The 19,929-nt window shown below is 55.9% G+C and overlaps 4 protein-coding genes across 4 annotated transcripts; 3 read left to right on the forward strand and 1 right to left on the reverse strand.

Moving 5' to 3' along the window:
• Positions 1 to 417: 417 nt before the first annotated feature.
• Positions 418 to 4,208, forward strand: INS49_006307 (uncharacterized protein; the record flags this gene model as incomplete). Its single annotated transcript, XM_043167079.1, has 6 exons — positions 418 to 1,417; positions 2,535 to 2,655; positions 2,722 to 2,987; positions 3,042 to 3,295; positions 3,402 to 3,731; positions 3,819 to 4,208. The coding sequence occupies 6 exons, from the start codon at positions 418 to 420 to the stop codon at positions 4,206 to 4,208; spliced, it is 2,361 nt and encodes a 786-aa protein (XP_043028223.1).
• Positions 4,209 to 5,070: 862 nt separating this feature from the next.
• INS49_006308 (uncharacterized protein) lies at positions 5,071 to 7,352 on the reverse strand (the record flags this gene model as incomplete). Its single annotated transcript, XM_043167080.1, has 3 exons — positions 5,071 to 5,979; positions 6,246 to 6,809; positions 6,879 to 7,352. 3 exons carry the CDS (start codon positions 7,350 to 7,352, stop codon positions 5,071 to 5,073), a joined length of 1,947 nt encoding a protein of 648 aa, XP_043028224.1.
• Positions 7,353 to 11,632: 4,280 nt separating this feature from the next.
• INS49_006309 (uncharacterized protein) lies at positions 11,633 to 18,392 on the forward strand (the record flags this gene model as incomplete). Its single annotated transcript, XM_043167081.1, has 7 exons — positions 11,633 to 11,818; positions 12,021 to 12,119; positions 12,469 to 13,571; positions 14,038 to 15,760; positions 16,715 to 16,856; positions 16,926 to 17,755; positions 17,922 to 18,392. 7 exons carry the CDS (start codon positions 11,633 to 11,635, stop codon positions 18,390 to 18,392), a joined length of 4,554 nt encoding a protein of 1,517 aa, XP_043028225.1.
• Positions 18,393 to 18,984: 592 nt separating this feature from the next.
• Positions 18,985 to 19,398, forward strand: INS49_006310 (uncharacterized protein; the record flags this gene model as incomplete). Its single annotated transcript, XM_043167082.1, has 1 exon — positions 18,985 to 19,398. The coding sequence occupies one exon, from the start codon at positions 18,985 to 18,987 to the stop codon at positions 19,396 to 19,398; it is 414 nt and encodes a 137-aa protein (XP_043028226.1).
• Between the last annotated feature and the right edge of the window lie 531 nt (positions 19,399 to 19,929).

Raw genomic sequence — 19,929 nt, forward strand, 5'->3', positions numbered from 1 at the left:
TCGGGGCTCGGGGCTCATTGGGCCGATTTCCAGCCGAGGCGCTCGTTTTATGCGACTCTATCTTAACCACGGTTGTGAACTTCTTTCAGACCAAAGCCTCGACAAAAGTTCCATCTGGAGCAGGATGTCAAGGAGCTTGTCGAAGCCACTATGAGGTCCCTGAATGTTCCACCCCCCCCCCTGGTACATGGTGGCCCAGTACCCAGCTGCTGACGGATCTGATCTCACCTGAGGGGTGCATGCGTGTTCCTAGAGGCTGCGCTCATTGGTCATGGAGAATCCTCGCCCGGTAAGGGGCCCTGGCAGATGACGAATCTATATCTCCCCTCAGATGCCAACGTCAAACCCGTATTAGATAGTTCCTTCAGCTCGACTACCGGTTGATGCCGGTGAGAAGCGCCCACCTCAGTCTGCACCATGAGAGCCACTCTCGTCGTTGCTGCCAGCTGCGGAGCCAGCGTTGGTTTGGCCAGCAGCATTGAGTTCCCACCCAACGCGACCGAGATCTTTGGCCCGTTCATCCAGGACAACGGCACGCTCGCGACGTGGATGTCAGAGTATTTGGACGAAACACCACTGGCACTGCTCAACATTCCAGGCACACACGACTCCGCAACCTGGAACTACACGCAGGCGACTCAGGATGCCCTGGCCAATATCACAGCAGGCGACGGGGAGCCGACCTACCCGCCAGAAGTCTTCCGATGCCAGAATGCCAGCATCATGGAGTCGCTGAGCGCTGTGCGGTTCTTCGACCTGCGCTTTGCCTTGGATCCAACGGGCACCAAGCTTGTGTTCTGGCACTCCCAAGCCCTCATGTCCGAACGGGCGACGGTGGGCGATGTCATCACTGCCTTCTACTACTGGCTGGACCTGCACCCTTCGGAGACGGTGATCCTTTCGTTCCAGTACGAAGGCTCCACGATCGTCAACGCGACGTTCGATGCTACCGTCCAGCACATGATCTTTGACATTCTCAACTCGACCACCACTGTCCAGTACATCGATCAAACACACGGTGTCCTGCCCACACTCGGCGCAGCACGCGGCAAGGTCGTGCTCTTCAGACGTTTTGATCTGGACGAGCTCCCAGATGAGTACGAAGCCGCGCTGCCTGGCCTGCACCTGTCGCCGAGCTCGTGGGCAGACAACAGCAGGGCCATATCCCTGACGTATAACACGGTGCTGAACTTGACCGCTTACATCGAGGACTATTATGAGCCGGACGACTTAGGCGACAATTCCACGGCAGCGGACAACATTGCAGCCAAAGTCAATGCAACGGTGTCGCACCTGGAGATGGCCACTTCGGACACTCCCGACTATGATCGAAGTCTGTTCATCACTTTCGCTTCGGCGGAGCATGTGACGGCGGTTCCAGTCGCGGTGACACCGCAGATTATGGCTTTGGGTGTTGGTAACTCATCTACGCCTCTGGGTGGAGTCAATCAACAAATCTTCCCATTAATTCAAAGCTTGGAAGGAACAAGAATGGGCATTGTGGTTGTCGACTTTTGGGATGAGCCAAGAGATTTGGTCAAGAGTATCCTAGGCCTATAGACCTCCAACAGCGGCAATATTACAAGTCGGCTGTTTCAGCTGGATAGTCATATCATGGAACACCACTTTCGATGCCATTCATATGATCCAACTTGGTTTCGAGCGAGCTATGCAATTTCCGTGCATACATTAGTGTGTGGTTGCCTCCATTCCATTATTGTATTTCCCTGGTGGCTTTCGCAACCATAGAAGTCCGCCCTGACGTCTCAGCCACGTGAGAGAGAAGCGTATCCACGAGTGGGACATCGAAATTTGATATTATATGTGCACATGGGTTGCATTTTGATGGAGTCTCACGCTCGTTATGCAATCGATGCTTGCACATGCCAAGACTCCGGAGCCGTCGAGCTCGTGGGTGTGGCGTGCTCCGTGGCAAGCTGCTTGCGGCCCGGGAAAGTCTCTACACTTGCCCCGTGCCCATCAGTAGAAGCCTCTTCACCACAACTTTATGAAGACTTGGGCAGTGGACTTGCACACACGGTCCTTTAAGTCTTCGGCACTCGCAGATTGCTCGACTCGACGGTACCATCGATGATCGTCATTGGCCTGCAGGGGTCTCAGACCCCCAGGCACGAGCCCACTCCGGAAAGCTTCGTGTTTGGCCCGAGAGGCTCATTACGTCTCCACTTCCCTCACCGACTCCAGCGCCCCATGGGCCAAAACGTCCATCTCACTTCCACTCAACTGCCGTCCAGTCAGTCGGTCCATTGGCACGCGTTTTGTTGAACGAAGCTAGATGTCCACCAACCAACACACACACGGGCCGCCACCACATGAAGGAGAATGGGTGACTTGATCGACTCGCTATTCCAACGGCAATGCTCTATGAATCAAGACCCTAACGACCTCGGCTGGCCCGAACACGATCCTGAAGTGACCGTCCTCGAAGTTGGGGGCCGGAGACCCGTTGGTGAATACTCATGACACCCCTGTGCACTTGTTCTCGGCGCGACGTTCTGACCGGGGAGGACTAGATTCATATCGATGCCGGAGCCCACAGGAACTGAGGCACTACCTGGACCGGCGCAACGAGGAAGACGATGATCCATTCTGGGATGGGCCTGTGTTGAGAAGACCTACGTCCCTGAGGCTATTGTGAGCCGTCACCTTTCTCACCTGACTATCACGTTGTTCGGACATTCCATTCTAATCCGGCGCCAGCTTCCTTCCCTATTCAGGCGATGGTGGCGACGAAAAGTCTCCGTTCTCCCAGAGACTAGCTGAGGTTGGATTTGCGGAGCTGTTATGCGAGAAAGCTGGGTTTGCTCTGGAATCTGGAGACGGCTCTGATGACAGCGATGATGATGAATGGGTCTCACCGTCGAGCTCGCCTCGCCAGTCAGCAATGATGGCCTGCTCAAGAAAAGCGCGCACCGAACTGGAGAGGATAGACGAAGAGGCCGAGGCGGTAGACGTGGACCATGGAGGTCGGTCATCTGTCTCCACGCGCTCCTCAAGCTCAGCCGGCTGACCTATTGCAGCTGACTTCAGACAAAGCTGGATCTGGGAGGCACGGTATATACGGTCCACCACGCAGGCCCTAGCAGATCAGGATGCCACCACATACTTCTGCATAAACTTCCCCAAACTGTTACAGAAGCGCATATCGGACACCATCCACAGTCTGACGGCCTTGGCCAAGAATCCGCTTTTCCTGGATACACTTATAATCGACGAAGTCATAGCGTTCTATCGAGACGCAATCAAAAGACACCGGGCTCAGCTCCTGGCCCTTGTGAGTCTTTAGTCCCACAGCTGTGTTTCAGGCTTTGGCCTCATTCCGACCCATACCGCTCGTCGTAGCAAAGCATAACCCTGCCGTTACTGACAGCTGGCACCAGAATGATGATGACTCCAACAGCACAGAACTGTCCATAAAGCTGGAAGAGCTTTCCACACAGTGGCGTACGATCCTGAGGGATATACACGACATGCAGGCTCATATCCACCACCTGCGTTCCGTGGCTGAGTCGAGGTCGTCTCGGAAACAGGAGAGGGCATCAATGCTACATCAACACGACAACTACCACAAGCACACGCGCCAGAAGTCAAGCGACGTCTTCGGGCCACCCGCCACCGAGATCCTGCAGCTGCAACTCTCGACCTGCGACTTCTGGGCCAGGTGTGTGAATATGTATTTGGAGCGCACGAACAATCGCGTCAAGAACTCGGTAAGATAATCACCTACAGCACATATGCAAGATGCAGAGGAAGCACAGCCACCTTGTACACTATACTAACAATACATCCACTCACAGACCTACCGCATGAGCAAGACCATCCCCCTCCGGCGGCGGGGCTCCCTCCCGCAGCTGAACCGGCGCCTGAGCAACTTCACCATCGAGGTGGCGGTGCACATCCAGCGCAACAGCGCCTCGGTCTCGACGCTGGCCATGTCCTTCCTCAGCACCGTCTTCTTCAGCCCGGACGGCCTGCTCTTCGCCCTGACCTACTGGTGGTGGATCATCGCCACCCTCATCCTGCCCCTGACGTTCGTCATCCTGCACCTCTGGTTCGAGACCCTGGCCACCAACGTCGGGCTGCTGCGCGGCGGTGGGCGCAAGGCCGCGCGTGGTACGCGCCTGGGCGGTGTAGCCGAGGACGGGGAGGGGGGCGGGGAGGGCGAAGAGGGAGAGGCGGTAGATTGAGTTTGAGAGTGATATCTAGCTGGACCTCAGAGGACATGGGGCGGTTCTGTATCTGGCTGGGCGGGACGCGCTTATTCTCAGTGAGGCTGTTGCTTAGCATTGCTGGAGGCATCGGGAGCTTTGCATATTGCGAGCGGTCTTTTGGCTTTTGATCAAGGCAGCGTCATTTTTTCTTTTTCCAAGCATATGCGTACGCGGGTGGGGAACATTTCCTTTGTGCAGCATAGGCAGACGAAACATCAGTGCCACGGAGACGAGCATCTGCCTCCCTTTTTCACAGGCGTTGAGGGGCAACAATAAGCTTACTTTAACATACTATACTACATGTCACGTCTCGGGTCCTCTCAATCTGGTGTCCTAAGCTTTCTTAATCTTGGCCCGGACGGAGGCTTGGGAGCATTCCCGGACAGTCGAGACTTACTTTGACTTCTGAGCTTTCTGTATTATTCAATACTTCGAGAATGGCGCCGCACTTGAATGACTTCTCCCCGTTCTTTGTCATCCAAGGTATCACTGAAGAGTCTGGGAGCGCGGACTCATGTTTAGATTATTGAATTGCAACAAGCTATCAACCTAGGCAAGCCGTGCCTCAGAGTTCCCCGAATGCCTTTATGGTAAAATCCCGGTATGTTCGAACGCCATGGAAATGCTTGGGCCCAAACTATTTTTTGCGTGCCGGCCTGTTTTCCGAACCACCTTTTTCTGAACCGCCAATTGATGGTCGGGCATTAATATCGTAGGCAAACCCCTTACGCCGTTGTCTTATGCTGCATGTGTCCTACCCTGCTAGCTCCCGACCAAATCAGAGTGGTATAAGCGCGCCCCGAAATTCTCAAGCAAATTATTCCCATATTCCTCAATGTCATTGCGATGACGGCTCAGCAGGGCTGGTGGATCGTCGGCACCCGTCACTGAGCTTGAAATTATACAACTTCACTTCTCCATCTTCACTCCCCGACGCCATCAGAGCATCTGACACGGCGACCGATGTCACAGGGCCGGTATGCCCGGCGAATGTACCAGTGCACCGGCCGGATCGCGGGTCCCATGTCTTGACCAAGCTGTCGTTCGCCCCGGTCACCATGCGGAGACTGTCACACTCCACAGACCAGATGCCCTCAAGATGGCCCCACTGGTTACGGATCACGCGGCCAGTCGAACTGTCCCACAACTTCAGAGAGGCGTCGAGTCCACCCGATAGTATGTACCTAGCAGGCAGAGGACGATCGGGCTGATCGACGAATCCTGGTCCGTAAGAAGCGCGCAGGTCCAGCTCGGGATCACTGCGGCCAGAGTCTGGGTGCACAGACGCCGGCGACGAGCTGTGCCCACTGGAGACAGACATCGTCTCGGTGGGGTCTTGGCCAGCAGTGGCAGGATCCTCGTCTGGTTCAAAATCTGCTGGCAATCCCAGAACTTGTTGTACATGCCCGACGTGGCCAATGAACTCGCGAATGATCTTGCGAGTATCGAGGTCCCAGAGGACGACAGTGCAGTCATCCGACCCGGACAACAAGGTGCGGCTGTTGGTGTCGACTTTGACATTGTTGACCCAGTCTTCGTGATGCTTCAGGCAAAAGGTCTCTCCGTTCGAAAAGTTGTACACCCGGATCGTGTGGTCAATGCTGCCAGTGGCGACCAACTCATCCTGGAAATGCACGGAGATGAGGCCATCCGAGTTGCCAAGTGTCCGCATACACTGGCCTGTACGCCAGTTCCAGACCTTCAGAGTTCCGTCAAGACTGGCACTAAATAGTTTGGTATCATCCATCTGCAGAGAACGGATTCCTCTGGTATGTCCTTTCAATGTTCGCACTTCCTCGCCACTTTCCAAGTTCCAGATCTTGATTGTGTTGTCGTAAGAGCCGGTAGCGTAGTGTCATCCCAGATTTGCAGGCATGTGACTCCATTCGTATGGCCCTTGAAGGTCTTCTGAGAGTACCGCATCAGTTTCCAATTGACACCAATCTGCCAGCGATCCCGGTAGACATCCTTCCAGGGGCGTCTGTGCTCAACGGCGTCTGCGCTGGAGCCGACCCTAGACACGCATTGGCGCTTTGAGGGCCCGTTTTCTTCGGAGGGGCTAGCATTCCTTTTTGGTGACGCGGGCGTCTTCGGCGTGTTTGGGAGGGGCAGTGTTGGTGGCGACAGAGGCATGACGCGTTCAGTCGGCTCTGTCTTCTGGCTTGCTGCAAGCCGCCGTTGCCGAGTCCAATTGCGCAGCCTATTGCGCTCGAGTAGAGGCAAACCCCATCCACACTTTGTGCATTTCCTGTCGATGTGTTGCTCGCACATCCGGTGCCAGACGGCATCGTCATCCGCCAGCACTCGCCAGTGGCGAGATACTTGGGCCGCCTTGCAGAGCGATACCGTGTCAAGGGAGGATAGGATCTTGATAGAGATCTCATTGGGCAGCGCGGAGATGAAATCGATCTTGAGTTGAGCCTGGACCTCTCTCGAGACAAGACTTAGTTGAGGGAAGCAGGACGAAGACAGGATGCCCTGGATCATCAACTCTCTGTGTTTCGACGGCGCAGCAGAAAAGAGACTCCAGACATGTGTGATGGCTTGTTGGTCCGCCTGAGGTAGCTTCTCGAGCTCCTGTACCAGCGTCAGTAAGGCTTGTGCTTCTCCCTCCCTGCATGTCAGTGGGCGGGCGGGACGACTTACACTCTGGATCATGGCCATCTTGTTCTCGTCGGCAGCCTTCCGGCATTTCGAGTCGGGTCGATGTCGGTAGCAGTACTTGCTATTGTACTCCTTCTGCCTCGATGGCTCGTTTGGGTAGGCTGACTCGATCTTGGACACAGGAGCGTACAAGCTCGGGACATGTTCCCGGAGGAAGGGGGTGACTGTCTGGCCAACCAGACTGGACGACATGTTGACGAGGCGGGACTTGTCCTCCTGCTCCTCCTCTGGGCGCCTCCTGTCGCAGTTGAGGAGCTTGTTGAATTTTGCAACGTTGGCCTCTGAGGCGGACTCTACCTCACCGTCCTCGGTGTGCGGTGGACTCGTGGGGAAACGTGGGCGAGTGTCAGGACGGCTGTGGGTTGGATTGCTGGCGCCATCAGGGCGCAAGGAGGCGTCATTGTTCTGCGAGGCACGACGTGGAATGCTCGTCAGAGAAGTGGATGGAGGTTCCATGGTATTTGTGCGAGAAGCCCAGGTTGGGGAACGGTCGTGCAGGATAGGGGCTGCGGGACGTTCCTGTCCAATGCTCTTGAGAGAAGATTGCGCCAGTTGTCGAATTATGCTTCCATTGGAGAGGCCTGCAGCAGGGACTGGACAGCAGGTACGTAGCAGACGGTGTGAGATCGGTACAGCTGGAGATGGCGTGCTGGGAGGGGGGGGTGGATGGTTGCCGCTGGGCGTCGTACGAGTAGACTGGGCTGGTCAGAAGGGAAATGAAACTCGAATCCTGTCTCGGGATGACCTTCACTGCCGATGTTGCGGGCGCGCTGGTCGTCTCTGGCCCGGGGAGGAGGAAGGTGGCAGGCGTATTATTATGGTTTGGCTAGGCAGTCAGGGTGAGGGCGGCGCAGGACGATGGATGGACTGTGCTGTGTCTGAGCTTCGGGCACGCAATGGCAGAGGCCGCATTCCGCAATCAGGAGGCGGCCAGACTGTATTGTAGGTGCTATGTGCTATTGGAGGTGGTTGCCGGCTCTTCGGTGTCGTGCCGCGATCGATGTACTGTAATGTGACGCAGCGCCTTGTCCCTGTCCCGTGCTTGTCCTTGTCCTTGTCTGTCGTCGTGCGATGTAGACGAGACTTGTTCAACGTCGCGGGTGGTCCAACGCCTGGGGAAGAGTCGAGGCAGGGGGTTGTGAGTTGCGGTGGAGACCAGACGGGTTTGGACTATGTATGTTCGCGAATTGCGGTGGAAGACGGCGAGGAGAGTCCAGCAGAAGAGTGGATGACTGCGTCGGTGGTCGGGTCGGCAGTGAGATATCTGTCTGTCGCTGGTGGTAACGAGGGATCGCCGTGGGCGGGCGGTGGAGACCAGAGACAAAGGAGGAGGATTCAATGTTTGTTGGCTGTCTGGGCGTGTGTGCTGCTGCTGTGCAAGTTGCCTTGCCTGTGGTGGAATCTGGGGAAGGACAAGACACTTGGGAGGTGCGATGGAGCGGCAAAATGGCGAATTCGCAAGGGCGTGAGTGCAGTAGTCCATGTACCACGCCGCGGCGGGCGTACAGGTTGGGTAAGTAGATTAGATCCAAGCAGGTACTAGGTACAGACGGGCAGGAGGCCGAGCAATACGAATGGCCCGGTACCGTCTACTCCCCCCCAATCTGGCCCCCTGCCGCCCTGCCGCCCTGCCACCTGCCCACCCTCCTTCCCAAGTGGTAGGTAGGTCGGTCGTTGGTGCGGTGTGTATACAGTACACGCCGCCATCGCAACTTCCTCTGTGTTGTTGACTCGTCTGGCAGTCTGTCTGGCTGTTCTGCTCTCATCACCATCCTCATCCCCAGATGCTTCTACGTTCTACAGCTCTGAGTCAACCGATCAATCACTCAATCACTCAATCGCCTGGGCCCCTCTGGCGATGACTCGTCCCAGCACGGACTGGACAATGAGCGAGCCAGGCCATGCCACGCCATGCCATCCATGGGGGCTTGGGCATTTGCTGCTCGCCAGCCCGGATTGCACCATCGCCGCTCCCAACCTGCCCCTTCAGGCCAAACAGGTCCTCATTTGTTTTACAGCAGCACCAATGCAGTGCTGTCAATCTAGGATCGGCCGTCGAGCCCGTCGGGACAAGCCTGGCGCGGAGCACATCATCGGCCCCCCTGTTTACCTTATTTTGCCCTCCCTGCCTCCCCACAAGTCGCTTGTACTTAGCACCCAGCAGTGCTCCTCACGACTGCATCCAGCCCTACCTAGGTACAGAACAACCCCGAGATCTTACGGCATCGTCTCGATATTCCCCGGGGAAACACTGGTCCCCTCCCCCATCGCCTTGCGACTCTCGTCAGCTTTTGCCTCAGCCTCGTCCCGAGCACGCCGTGTCCTCGAGCAATGGTCTTTGGCCAGAGTCAAACTCTGCCTGCCAATGAGTCAAAATGTCTCCGCGACTTGCACGGCTGACGTGACCGCTCCACTTGCAAATTCGTCTCCAAAATCACGCCTTGCTGTAGCCGTTGAGCCGCCCGATCAGCCGCCCCGATACCCGCCGCCTGACAGGATCCACCCCCAGGGCTCTCGTACTAACTGCCGCGAGCCGCCCCTTCGGTTCCGCCTGCATATCCGCCCCTGAAGGGGCTGTCACCCTTGACGATCTTATCTGTGTTGAGATATCAGTGAACATGCGGGCAGCATATCCGTGATGCGTGATATCTACCTGACCTCCAGTTCAACGAAGAAGCTATCGGAAGCGGCATGTGAAGTCGATGTGCCAACGATAGCTCGACCAGCTGAGACCCCGCTTCAACAAAAGACATGAAGAACACAGATCTGCAGCTCCACTCGCCCGCCCGCCTGCCGTACTCGGTCCCCTGATGCCGGGCGGTGGGATGGCCTGGCCTGGGCAAACAGATGTCTGGTATTTGGAGACAATTTTCATCAGTCTCTGACTACAGCGTACATAATGTGATACTCAATAGAGCAGATCTGGGCCTTAATTACATAACAGACAATTCTCTTCTGCGTGTAATATTGCAGGCATTATTATCATTAGCAATGCAGGAGTAGTCTACCATGGCAGACTTGCTACAGGATTGTGGAAAGCCAGATCAGATCACCTGTCGATTGTTGCCCCAGTCTCAGGACCCACACTCGACTCCAGCTCTCGGAACTGCACCTTCGAACTCCGGATCTCCTACAGTCCGATCACAGCACGTGGGAAGAGGATACAAGATAACGCGCCTGGCACGGTGATATCTGTAGCACATCAAGGGCCGTGGGGGCGCAGAGCCTGGTTGGTCCAGAGGCAACCCAAGTTGCTGACATGTGTTTCTTGCTCTCCTCAGCTGCTTCTGTGTGCTGTGTCATGTCCGGCGGCGACAAGGTCGATGGCGTGATAGCTTCACTTGCGCGTCGCGAGGACTGCTGTCTCCACGATGCTGAAAATTGCAATCCGATGACAGTCGACCGTTTTGCGGTGGGACGAACCCCCGGTCACGCAATTCCGGTCCTGTCGCCCACACCTTCGCCTCCGGTCCGGTCGCCTACAGACCGACAGCCGCCCGAGCCGTCGAGCCGTCGCCTCTATCGCGTTCGCGTTCTTTGCCCGCGATGGCACTGTCTCGATCGAAGATGATCGCCATCGTGGCCACTGGTGTCGATTGCACCATCTTGCACCAGATCAAAGCTCCTGCTGACGTTCGAATAGCACTATCACGGACCTTTCTAGGCGTGCGGCTGACCCAAGACCATTTGCAGTCTCGGCCCGGGCATTGCGAAATCTTACTCACATGGCTGTTAGGCAGGCTGGCAGGCCATCGCGAACCGCTAGCTAGGAACCAGCCAACAGTGTCAGCTGGGGCCAAAAGGAGGATCCAATGTTTAATTCAATATCCTTGGCGACATCCCTTGCGCATACGGCCGGTCAATGGTGATCGGACCACAAACTCAGCTTTGCTCGATGCAGCCTGCATGAGCAGTTACACCGTTGCCCGGGGGCCTGCTCCTAACAGTCATAATCGGCGCAATCAACCCATCTGGCTGCATTTTACGAGGGGCAATATTAGACCACTACTGCAGCGGCAGAGGCAATGTGCTGCGTCCTTAGTCCTCCCTAATGGACAACTTAACGCACAGTCTCCTCGCACAGCTGCGTGTCAGTCTGCTAGAGCTCAGCCCTGTGACTGCATTGCAGTCTGCCTGTCGCCTGATGGAGCACGGATGAAAAAGACAGGCCTCTACTTGATGTCCACTGAGTGGTGGGAGTGAGTTAGTAAACCGTCGCTTTCCGTTGCTAAACGCCGTCGAGCCTGGTCCAACTACAAGCCATTGCATCCTTTGCACATGTGCAAAGGCATATTTGCTGGGCTGATAAGTTATCGATCGTGCATAGTATCAAAGCTGGTCATTTATGGTCGTTACAGACTCATTGTTAAGACCCAGCGGCAGCAGGTAACTCCTTTGGATATACAGGTGTGTCGAAACGATGTTGAAGAGCGGCGTGCAGGTCGTCGGATGATCTACCCAATGTCTCCAGAAGTCTGGTGCAAGGAACCTCCCATAGGGGCGTACCCCAGACCCACCCATCAGTGGCTGGTGTCTGAACGAATCAAGCCACTTCACCGTACATAAGCCAGGCCAGTGGGCTCTAGGATACCATCCATTCGACTGGCGGTGATGAGGTCAGATTGTTGCTCCTCTACTTCTTACGGGACGTCGGGCATGTTAAATTGAAATTGGGCGAGCTGACACCCGCTATTGGTGCGAATGGTACTTCCAAGGACCTTACATCGGCCCTTCCGATGCTGACTACGTCTCGCAGGACCAACAACAGTCGAGGCCGTCTTGATGCAGTAGAGAGGAGTCCTCAAGACCAAGCTCGGCCCGAATCCTTCGCGATTCCACGCTTCCATATTGAAGCCCAGATGACGACCAACACCAAGACGTTTAACAGCGGGACCCACTCCAAGCTGCTGCATTATACTAACGTCTCCCATTGTCGCTACGAAAGACAAACGTACGCCTAGCAGAAGCTCCACAAATAGGCAAGGAAACCAGTTCACCCGTCTCGGCCGCATACGCGGGACACTGTCTTGACTCCACAAATCCTTGATGGCCGCCGGATTACGTGACAGCCCGCCTTCGGCCCCTATGGAACTCTCCAGTGGGAACGACACTTCAATTCCACAGCTAGTCATTGTGCAGAAGGACGCTGAAGAGCACAAATGGGCGTGGTGCCGCCAGAAGATTATTGGGCTATATTGGGAGCAGAATCTCCCGCTTAAGCAAGTACAGGAGATCATGAGGCGTGAGGACGGCCTAAAAGCAACGTAAGATGCTTGCCTGCCCATGTTCACATCTGACTACCTTTGTTGATATGCTAAAGTAAAAGACGACCAGGAAGAAACAATATAAGGGCCGGTTCCAAAAATGGGGCATCCGAAAGAATCTCAGCGTTCTCAAAGCCCGAGAGATAGCATCTGCCCAGGGGACGGCGTGCGACTTCTGGCCGGACACGAGGCAGCATGATTATGAACGCCGTATTGCTCGTCATCTGAAAAATGACATCCGGAACCAGACATGCAAACAACAGCAAGGCCGCCCTTGTGTACCTGAAGGTGCATCCACTGCGCGGCAGAAACAGGTGGTTCCCAGCCCAGCCCGTCTCAAGGCCCCTGATGGTCTCGAGAATTTCGAAAAGACGCTCTACAATGCCGAGGTCTACCTCCACTTCACAATGAATCGGAGCAGCGCATGGCTGGCCAGCAGAGCAGAGCTTGGGGAAGACGACAAATTTTTTCCATTGTTTATTGGCGGCCTAGAAAATCTCTCCCGCGATCACGAGCCCCACAGGGCATTTGCAGACATTAGAAAGGCATTCGAGCACTTGACAGGACTGGTCGCCTTAGACGACGCGGCAATCTATCACAGACTAGTGGCGCGCTTCTCCTCGTTCGAGAAGTACCCACAGTCTGACATATGTTTCAAAGTTTGCCGCCTGCTTACGAGGTGCCTGACTGCGATGTACCTCGAGACTCATGGGCCCTCTCATCCTCTGAACTGCGTTTGGTCGTCACATATTGAGGTGCTCGAGTCCCGGCCCGAGCCGGGCCTCTTTGATCACTACCTCGAGTCGTTCAGGACCTTGGGCCAGAAACTCTACGGCAGCAAAAATAGTCTCAATATCGGCTCGACAGACCTAGCAAAATATATTACCAGCGACGCCCGAGACTGGGACGAGGAAGCCTTGCGGCGCGGTCTTGCAGAGCCAGCATCCCACGCCTCGCCGGCGCCGGTCGCGCAGGAAATCAGGCTAGCCCTTACGGAGCTTCTACTACGCCAGAGGAGGGCAGGAGAAGCCACACAACTCCTCGGCGAAGCGTCAGCTCTTAGGGACTCGGACGCAGCAGGTGATGCGGGCCAAGTCTTCTGGATGGCGGAGCTAGAGTGGAGGGCCGGTAACGCGGACGCCAGCTTCGCCTTGCTAAGAGAGGCGCTCCAGCTTGCCGACTCTCACCAAAGCCTGCCGGGGCTAGCCAGTGGTGCACGCGAGGAAGAAGGTGGGCTCTCGACCCTACACATCCTGCTCACTCTGATCTTCAGGTTGAACCTGATGGACCGCAAGCAGGAGACCGCCGAGGCGTGGGCGAAGGCCGCGCCCCTCGTAGCTACGCGTGGAGATAGGAAGCCATTCATACTCCACCTCACCACTTCCGATTTTGAGTTCGATCTTGACACCCGGTTTTGTGCTTCGGAGATGAGATAACGGACTGATCGGCTCATCGAGCGTCTGTTCAATGATCTGAAGTTTGTCAGGATTTGTCTTGAGAGCTGGACATGATGCGGAACGGTTTGCTCATGAGGGATTCCAGCTTTTGGTCGAGAAATTCCCGCCTATAACCATAGAGACTTTTCGACGTTTTGAGTGAAATAAGCTGGAGTAATACTTGGGTCTCTACACAGGTCTTAAACCCCACTCTTAGACTTTGCAGTTGGACAAAAATGGTTGGTGTGTGGTTCCCAACGCTGTCCGATGCAGTCAAGGCTGGCGGCTGTGGGCAGTCAGTTGGGCCCCTGGGCTGGATAAGCGGACCTGATGCAACATGCAGATTCATACGCCAACCAACCCCAGGGTAGCATTCATCCACTACCAACCATTAAAATTCGCAGAATCCTCGACCTCAAGGAACAGGACAACTGCCGATAGAATCACAGCGGCCCTGAGGCCATCGTCGCTGCCCATGGCTGTATCTACGGATTGGAACAACGGATCCGCAAGTCACGACGACATCGAGCTCAGGGAAAGCCGCGGCGGCGATGGCTGCGCTGAGGAAGGCGCTCGCCTGCTGCCGCGCCATGAGCTCGACGGGGACGTGCAGCCGTCAAGGCGCAGGGGGGACGACGCATCAAATCGTGACCTGAGCAAGGGGAGCTGGCTCTCAGGTCCCCGAACACTGCGAAAACAGGCCATTCTGCCAATCTTCCCCGATCTTCAGTCGTCTCCGGCCAGGTTCCTGAACCGCATATGCCCTACCGCCCGGGCCAGGAGGCGGATGCAGTTCGCTGTCATTGCGATATGGCTACTTCTATTCACCATTCCCCTGGTTTGGAGCAGTCTCCCTACAACGGATGAAGCTGGCCAAGAAGTCGTGAACCTCGACTGTATCGACACTCTATGGAAGTGGAAGAATGAGTGTGGGCTGAACGGTATAGACTGTCGCCCTTTCTCCAACAAGACCCTTGCTTTCAGATGTCCAGTGGGATGTAGAGACGTCAAAGTGCTCAACTCACGCCTCATCGGGGCTTCCGAGGTTATATTCCAGCCCTTGGTTATTGGGGGCCCTGCTTACCGCGGCGACTCCTTCATTTGCGCATCCGCCATTCACGCTGGCATCATCAGCGATGCAGGCGGTGGTTGTGGCCGACTCGACAGAATAGGAAGGCGCGAGGCCTTCCCAAGCTCACAGGGCCAGGGCATCGAGTCTATTGCCTTCGACTCCTACTTCCCCGTGGCTTTCACCGTGTCCAAGGATCCGGGCATTCAGTGTGGCCCAGGCGAGTTTCGTGGATTCCTCTTCTTCGTATCAATACTGTTTACTTCATTGCTCTGCATCTTTACTACATCTGAGCGTCACTTTTTCCTCATATTTGTTGCAATCTTTATGCACGTCGGTCTGGTATCGGATCCGCCCGGCGCCTCCACCTATAACACTTCGACCCTCCCGGACCACCTTTCCAAGACTGTTGCCAGACTTCTCCCGGCTATTTTCTGTGCCATGGTGATTTATAGATTCATCGTGGCAAGGACTTTGACAAACATCCAGGCACCCCTCGAGAAGACTGCTCTCTGGCTCGGCGGCTTCTGGTTTGGAGCGCTGTCCAACCTGACCTTCGAGTGGATCCCCATCACGCGCCTCACAGCTCACGACTTGGAGCAACGATCTGGTGCGAAATTAGCTCTTGCTTTCATCATCGTCGCAATCTCGTGTATTGTCGTTCAGCAGGCATACTCGCTCTGGCTAGAGGGCCGTCTCATGCGCTATCTCGGCATTTACGCAGCCTTCATCAGTGGGATTCTTTTGTGCCTCATGATACCCGGCGTCGAGTTTCGACTCCATCATTACGTTCTTGCACTACTGCTCTTGCCCGGCACGAGCATTCAGACACGGCCTTCACTGCTTTACCAGGGCATTCTACTTGGCCTCTTCGTCAACGGTATTGCCAGATGGGGATTCGCATCCATCCTGGAGACCCCCGATTCCCTCCGCTCGGACGGTGCTTTTGACTCCTTGATACCGTCCGTCGCAGCATCCGCCGTGGATATGGAACACATCTCTTTCGCTTGGGCCCAGCCACCAGTCGGGTCTGCATTCGACGGTATCAGCATCCTCGTCAACGATGTCGAACGATATCGGTCGTTCTTTGCCGAGGTGCCGCCTTCTGAGGATAGATTCACGTGGCAGAGAAATTCGGACACGGACTTGCCTGAATACTTCCGTTTTGGATATGTGAAGAAGGGGATTGCTCTAGATTATTCAGGGGCAGGGATCTGGTACAGCAATGGGACATGGGCTTGATGGGTCTGCTTGACTTTATTCAATTTCTACATAGGGTTGTTGGTCAAATACTTGGGGTCAGTAAGGACGATGTTCATTTTGATCATTGCCACATTGTATAGTTCTATATCCCTCAAGTTTGCCCTGAAGGTAGGGGAATATCTCTAGGTTCTGCCTCTCGCAGAGCCCGTAATATTGGGACAAGGCTATTAGGGCGTGGACTGCTATCATGCCCATAGACCACCGTGTTGACCAACCGTTTCCACAAGGCCAGGCCGAATTTGTCGCTTATTCCTTGGTCTCTCGACTCGCGCAGCCGTCTCTCCCCACAAGTCTAGCGGGTACACTTTAACATTACCTACCCCTGCTCCATCAGATAACTTTTTCCTTCATCCACAAGTCTGGGCTGCGAACCTGACGGCGGTACGGAGTGCAAAGAGAGCAAGCGGGCCGGCCGGGAGACACGGCCACAACCCACAAACCGGGCAGGGCTGCTGCTTTGGGCCAGGGACCCGATGCAGCAGATCCGTCTTTACGGCTTGGCGATACTGGATCTCAGTTCTTTTGTTATTTGTTCAGCTCGCACTCGGCCAGAAGAGACTCGCTCCCCACGCGACGGAGTCAATAGTCTCGTTTTAACTCTGAACGGTGGAAACGGGGTCCAATGCGGTGATGCGAATTAAAGAGACGGCAACAGCCGTCCATGCCTGCGCAGATTGAGGTTCGGTGGGACGGGTTTTCTCTCGCTCCATCCACCCTGTCGCTCGTCCGACTTTCTTTCCTCACTCGGAAGATTCCCAACCTTGGAACTTGCCGGGCGGGATGAAGAGAGGAGCCGTCGCCATCATCGGCGGCATCCCCGCGTTGGCTCAAGTCACGGAGGCGGCGTACGTGTGGCCGTCGCAGTACGATGAGATCGAAGACATACTCTCCTTGCAGACGGGATACCGCAGCAGGGGGTTCGTCCAAGGTTAGCAACGCCCTTCAGCTATTGGGTTGCCGCCGGTGCCAGACGCCCAGACTGACGCAAGCCAAACAGGCGTGACCCCGTGCTCTTTTGGCGGCAACAATGCCGGCCGCCAGTTCGCCGCAGAATGGATCCGCACCGCCTTCCACGACGTCGCGACGACGGACGTGGCCGCGGGCACGGGCGGGCTGGACGGCTCCATCTGGTTCGAGCTCGACCGCGCCGAGAACGGCGGCTCGGCCTTCAACAGCACCTTCAACTTCTTCGCCAACCTCTACTCGATCCGGGCCTCGGCGGCGGACCTGCTGGCCATGAGCGTCGTTGTCGCCAACGCGGGCTGCGGCGGCGCGCGGATGCCGTTCCGCGCGGGCCGCGTCGACGCCCTCGAGGCCGGCCCCGCGGGCGTGCCGGAGCCCGACACGCCGCTCGAGACGACCCGGGCCAGGTTCGCCGGCGCCGGGTTCAGCGGGGCCGACATGATCGCGCTCGTGGCGTGCGGCCACACGCTCGGCGGCGTGCACAGCAGGAACAACCCGCACATCACGGGGCTCGACCCGCCGCCCGACACGGTGACCAAGTTCGACAGCACCTTCGACAGCTTCGACAACCGCATCGCGGCCGAGTACCTGCGCGGCAACACGACGAACCCGCTCGTCGCCGGGCGGAACGCGACGCTCAACTCGGACGGGCGCATCTTCGCGTCGGACGGGAACGCGACGGTCCGGGAGCTCGGCCGCACCAACGACGGCTTCAGGACGGCGTGCGCCGACGTATTCACGCGCATGATCGACACGGTCCCCGCGGCGGTGCGGCTGACGGACCCGATCGAGGCCGTCGACGTCAAGCCGTACGTCGAGCTGGCGCCCGCCGGGAACGGGAGCAGCATCACGTTCAGCGGCTGGGTGCGCGTCCGGACGACAGACGGCACCGGGCGCGACGCGGGCGACCTGGCCGTCCACCTGACCTACACGGACCGCAACGGCGGGGGGCGCCGTCGATATCACCGCGGCGCTCGACGCGGGCGGCGCCACGTACGGCCTCTGGGGGGAGACGTTCGCCTGGTACCAGTTCGAGGCGGCCGTCCCCGCCGCGAGCGGCATCGGCGGGTTCCTGGTCCACCTGACGACGCCCTCGACCGGCTCGACGGCGGTGCACCGCAACGGCGACGGCGGGCATTACCCCCTGGACGACGCGCTGCTATACCGGGCGTCGGCGTCGTGCGTGAACCGGACGAGCGTCGCCAACGAGCGCACCTTCACCGTCACGGCGGCGGTGCGCGAGGACCGCGCCGCCGACCCGCTGACGATGGACGTCGTGCGCCTCGTGCGCCGCCAGGGCGTCGTCCACCGCCGACTTGAGGCGGAGACGGTCGAGCTCGTGCCCACGGGCGGGACCGCGGGCAGTTACGTCGTGTTCCAGGGCCGGACGCAGCTCGCGACGAGCGGTTGGAGCACGAGCTTCGACCTCGTCTTGGGAGCTGGAGGGGAGGACGAGGTCCGCATCGACTTTCTGAAGACGCAGAGCTGCCCGCGTGCATAATGATGGGCCGGGCAGATGGGTGTGGTGGCTCTCTTTTGCTCTGCCTGTTGTTGGCGACAGGGGGAGCAAGGGAACATGTAGACTATCTAATCGAGTAACAAGAACCACGAGGTTCCTCACAAGCCACACCAGATCCCACGCCACGTAACAACGCGTGCTTAACGACTTGGACTTCAGTTGCATTTTCACTCCTTGATTTTCTTCATCCCGTCAACAGCCACATCAACGTCAAGTGACGGGCCAGGCCAAGCGTAACAAGTCTGATGTCGGACGGCCACTCGGAACAGTTACAGGGTCAGAGGTGTGGCGCTACCGCCGGCCTTTCTCCAATCGCACCTCGAGGCCCGCCTGCTTGCCATGCACCAGCCCCAAGCTGCACCGCCATGACATCACCCGATACGTATGCGCGTGTCAACCCGAGGAGCGTGCTATAAGATGCTGCTGCGTCCTGTACGTAGCGATTTGGGTTGGTTTCTATGGCTTTTCCCAAATTTTCGGCAAGGATGCCGAAAAGACCTGTTCTTGAATATTACTTCTAATTGTTAATATCCTCGTTGAAAATTCCGCACTGCGTTGCGGCCCATTCCCGGAAATGGGTATTCCCTACTCCAAAGAGATCAACAAGGCATTCGAGCAAGTCACACCCCTGGTGGCCGCAGGCTTCCAGGTCCTCCAGACAACCAAGGACATATCCATCCTCCTCGCCTGTATCGAAGTCTTGACTTGTGTCTTCCTGTTCCTGGTCCTCCTCACGCTGATCGGCCTGATCTGTACGATAAACCCCGAGCTGGAAAAGGAGAGAGATGAGCTGGTGACGCCTGTCGTCAAGTGGCTGGCGAGCTGGATCTTCTCGTACGGAAGGATAGTCAGCTGGCTGTTGAGGGCTACCATCGTATTTACCACAGCTGGCTTGGGAATCTTCTTTTGGCAGGGTTCGTTGGCAGGTTCGAGCGTGCCTGGGACACCGGCTGAACCGGATGAAGATGAGAAGGAGGCGTCAAAGTAGGAAGTAATAATGGGGGTGTTTGGGACAAACTTGTTTAAGAGCGAGTGGCCAGGGGGCAAGACCATTCTCGCCTTGAGGGTGATTTGCATGAGATATCATGTTGATGCTTCTACAGCTTTAGTTAAATTAAAGCCTGGCAGACTGTTGGTAGGTCTCTCGTATGTATAATAATCATATGGGAAGCAATCATGTATTGGTATTATTCTATTTAAGTTTTAAGAGGCTACATACCCTAAAGGGAATAATTAAAATAACCTTTTAAATGCAAAAATTATACTTACCAATACTTATAGTTTTTTTCTTCTTTTAATAAATATATATAATCCTTATTATAATTAATTTAAAATTATAATTTATTATATATTATATATATATAATCTGTATTATAAAAAAGCATTATTAAAAAAACTTAAAATTATAACTTATAAGTTTTAAAGTAAATCTTAATAATCTTTATTATTATATTATTTTTTAAACTTATAATCTTTATTATTATATTATTCCTTAAATATTATACTTATTATTCTTAAT

This window comes from Diaporthe citri (genome assembly GCF_014595645.1).
Source record: "Diaporthe citri strain NFHF-8-4 chromosome Unknown scaffold_2, whole genome shotgun sequence".
Classification (NCBI taxonomy): Eukaryota; Fungi; Ascomycota; class Sordariomycetes; order Diaporthales; family Diaporthaceae; genus Diaporthe; species Diaporthe citri.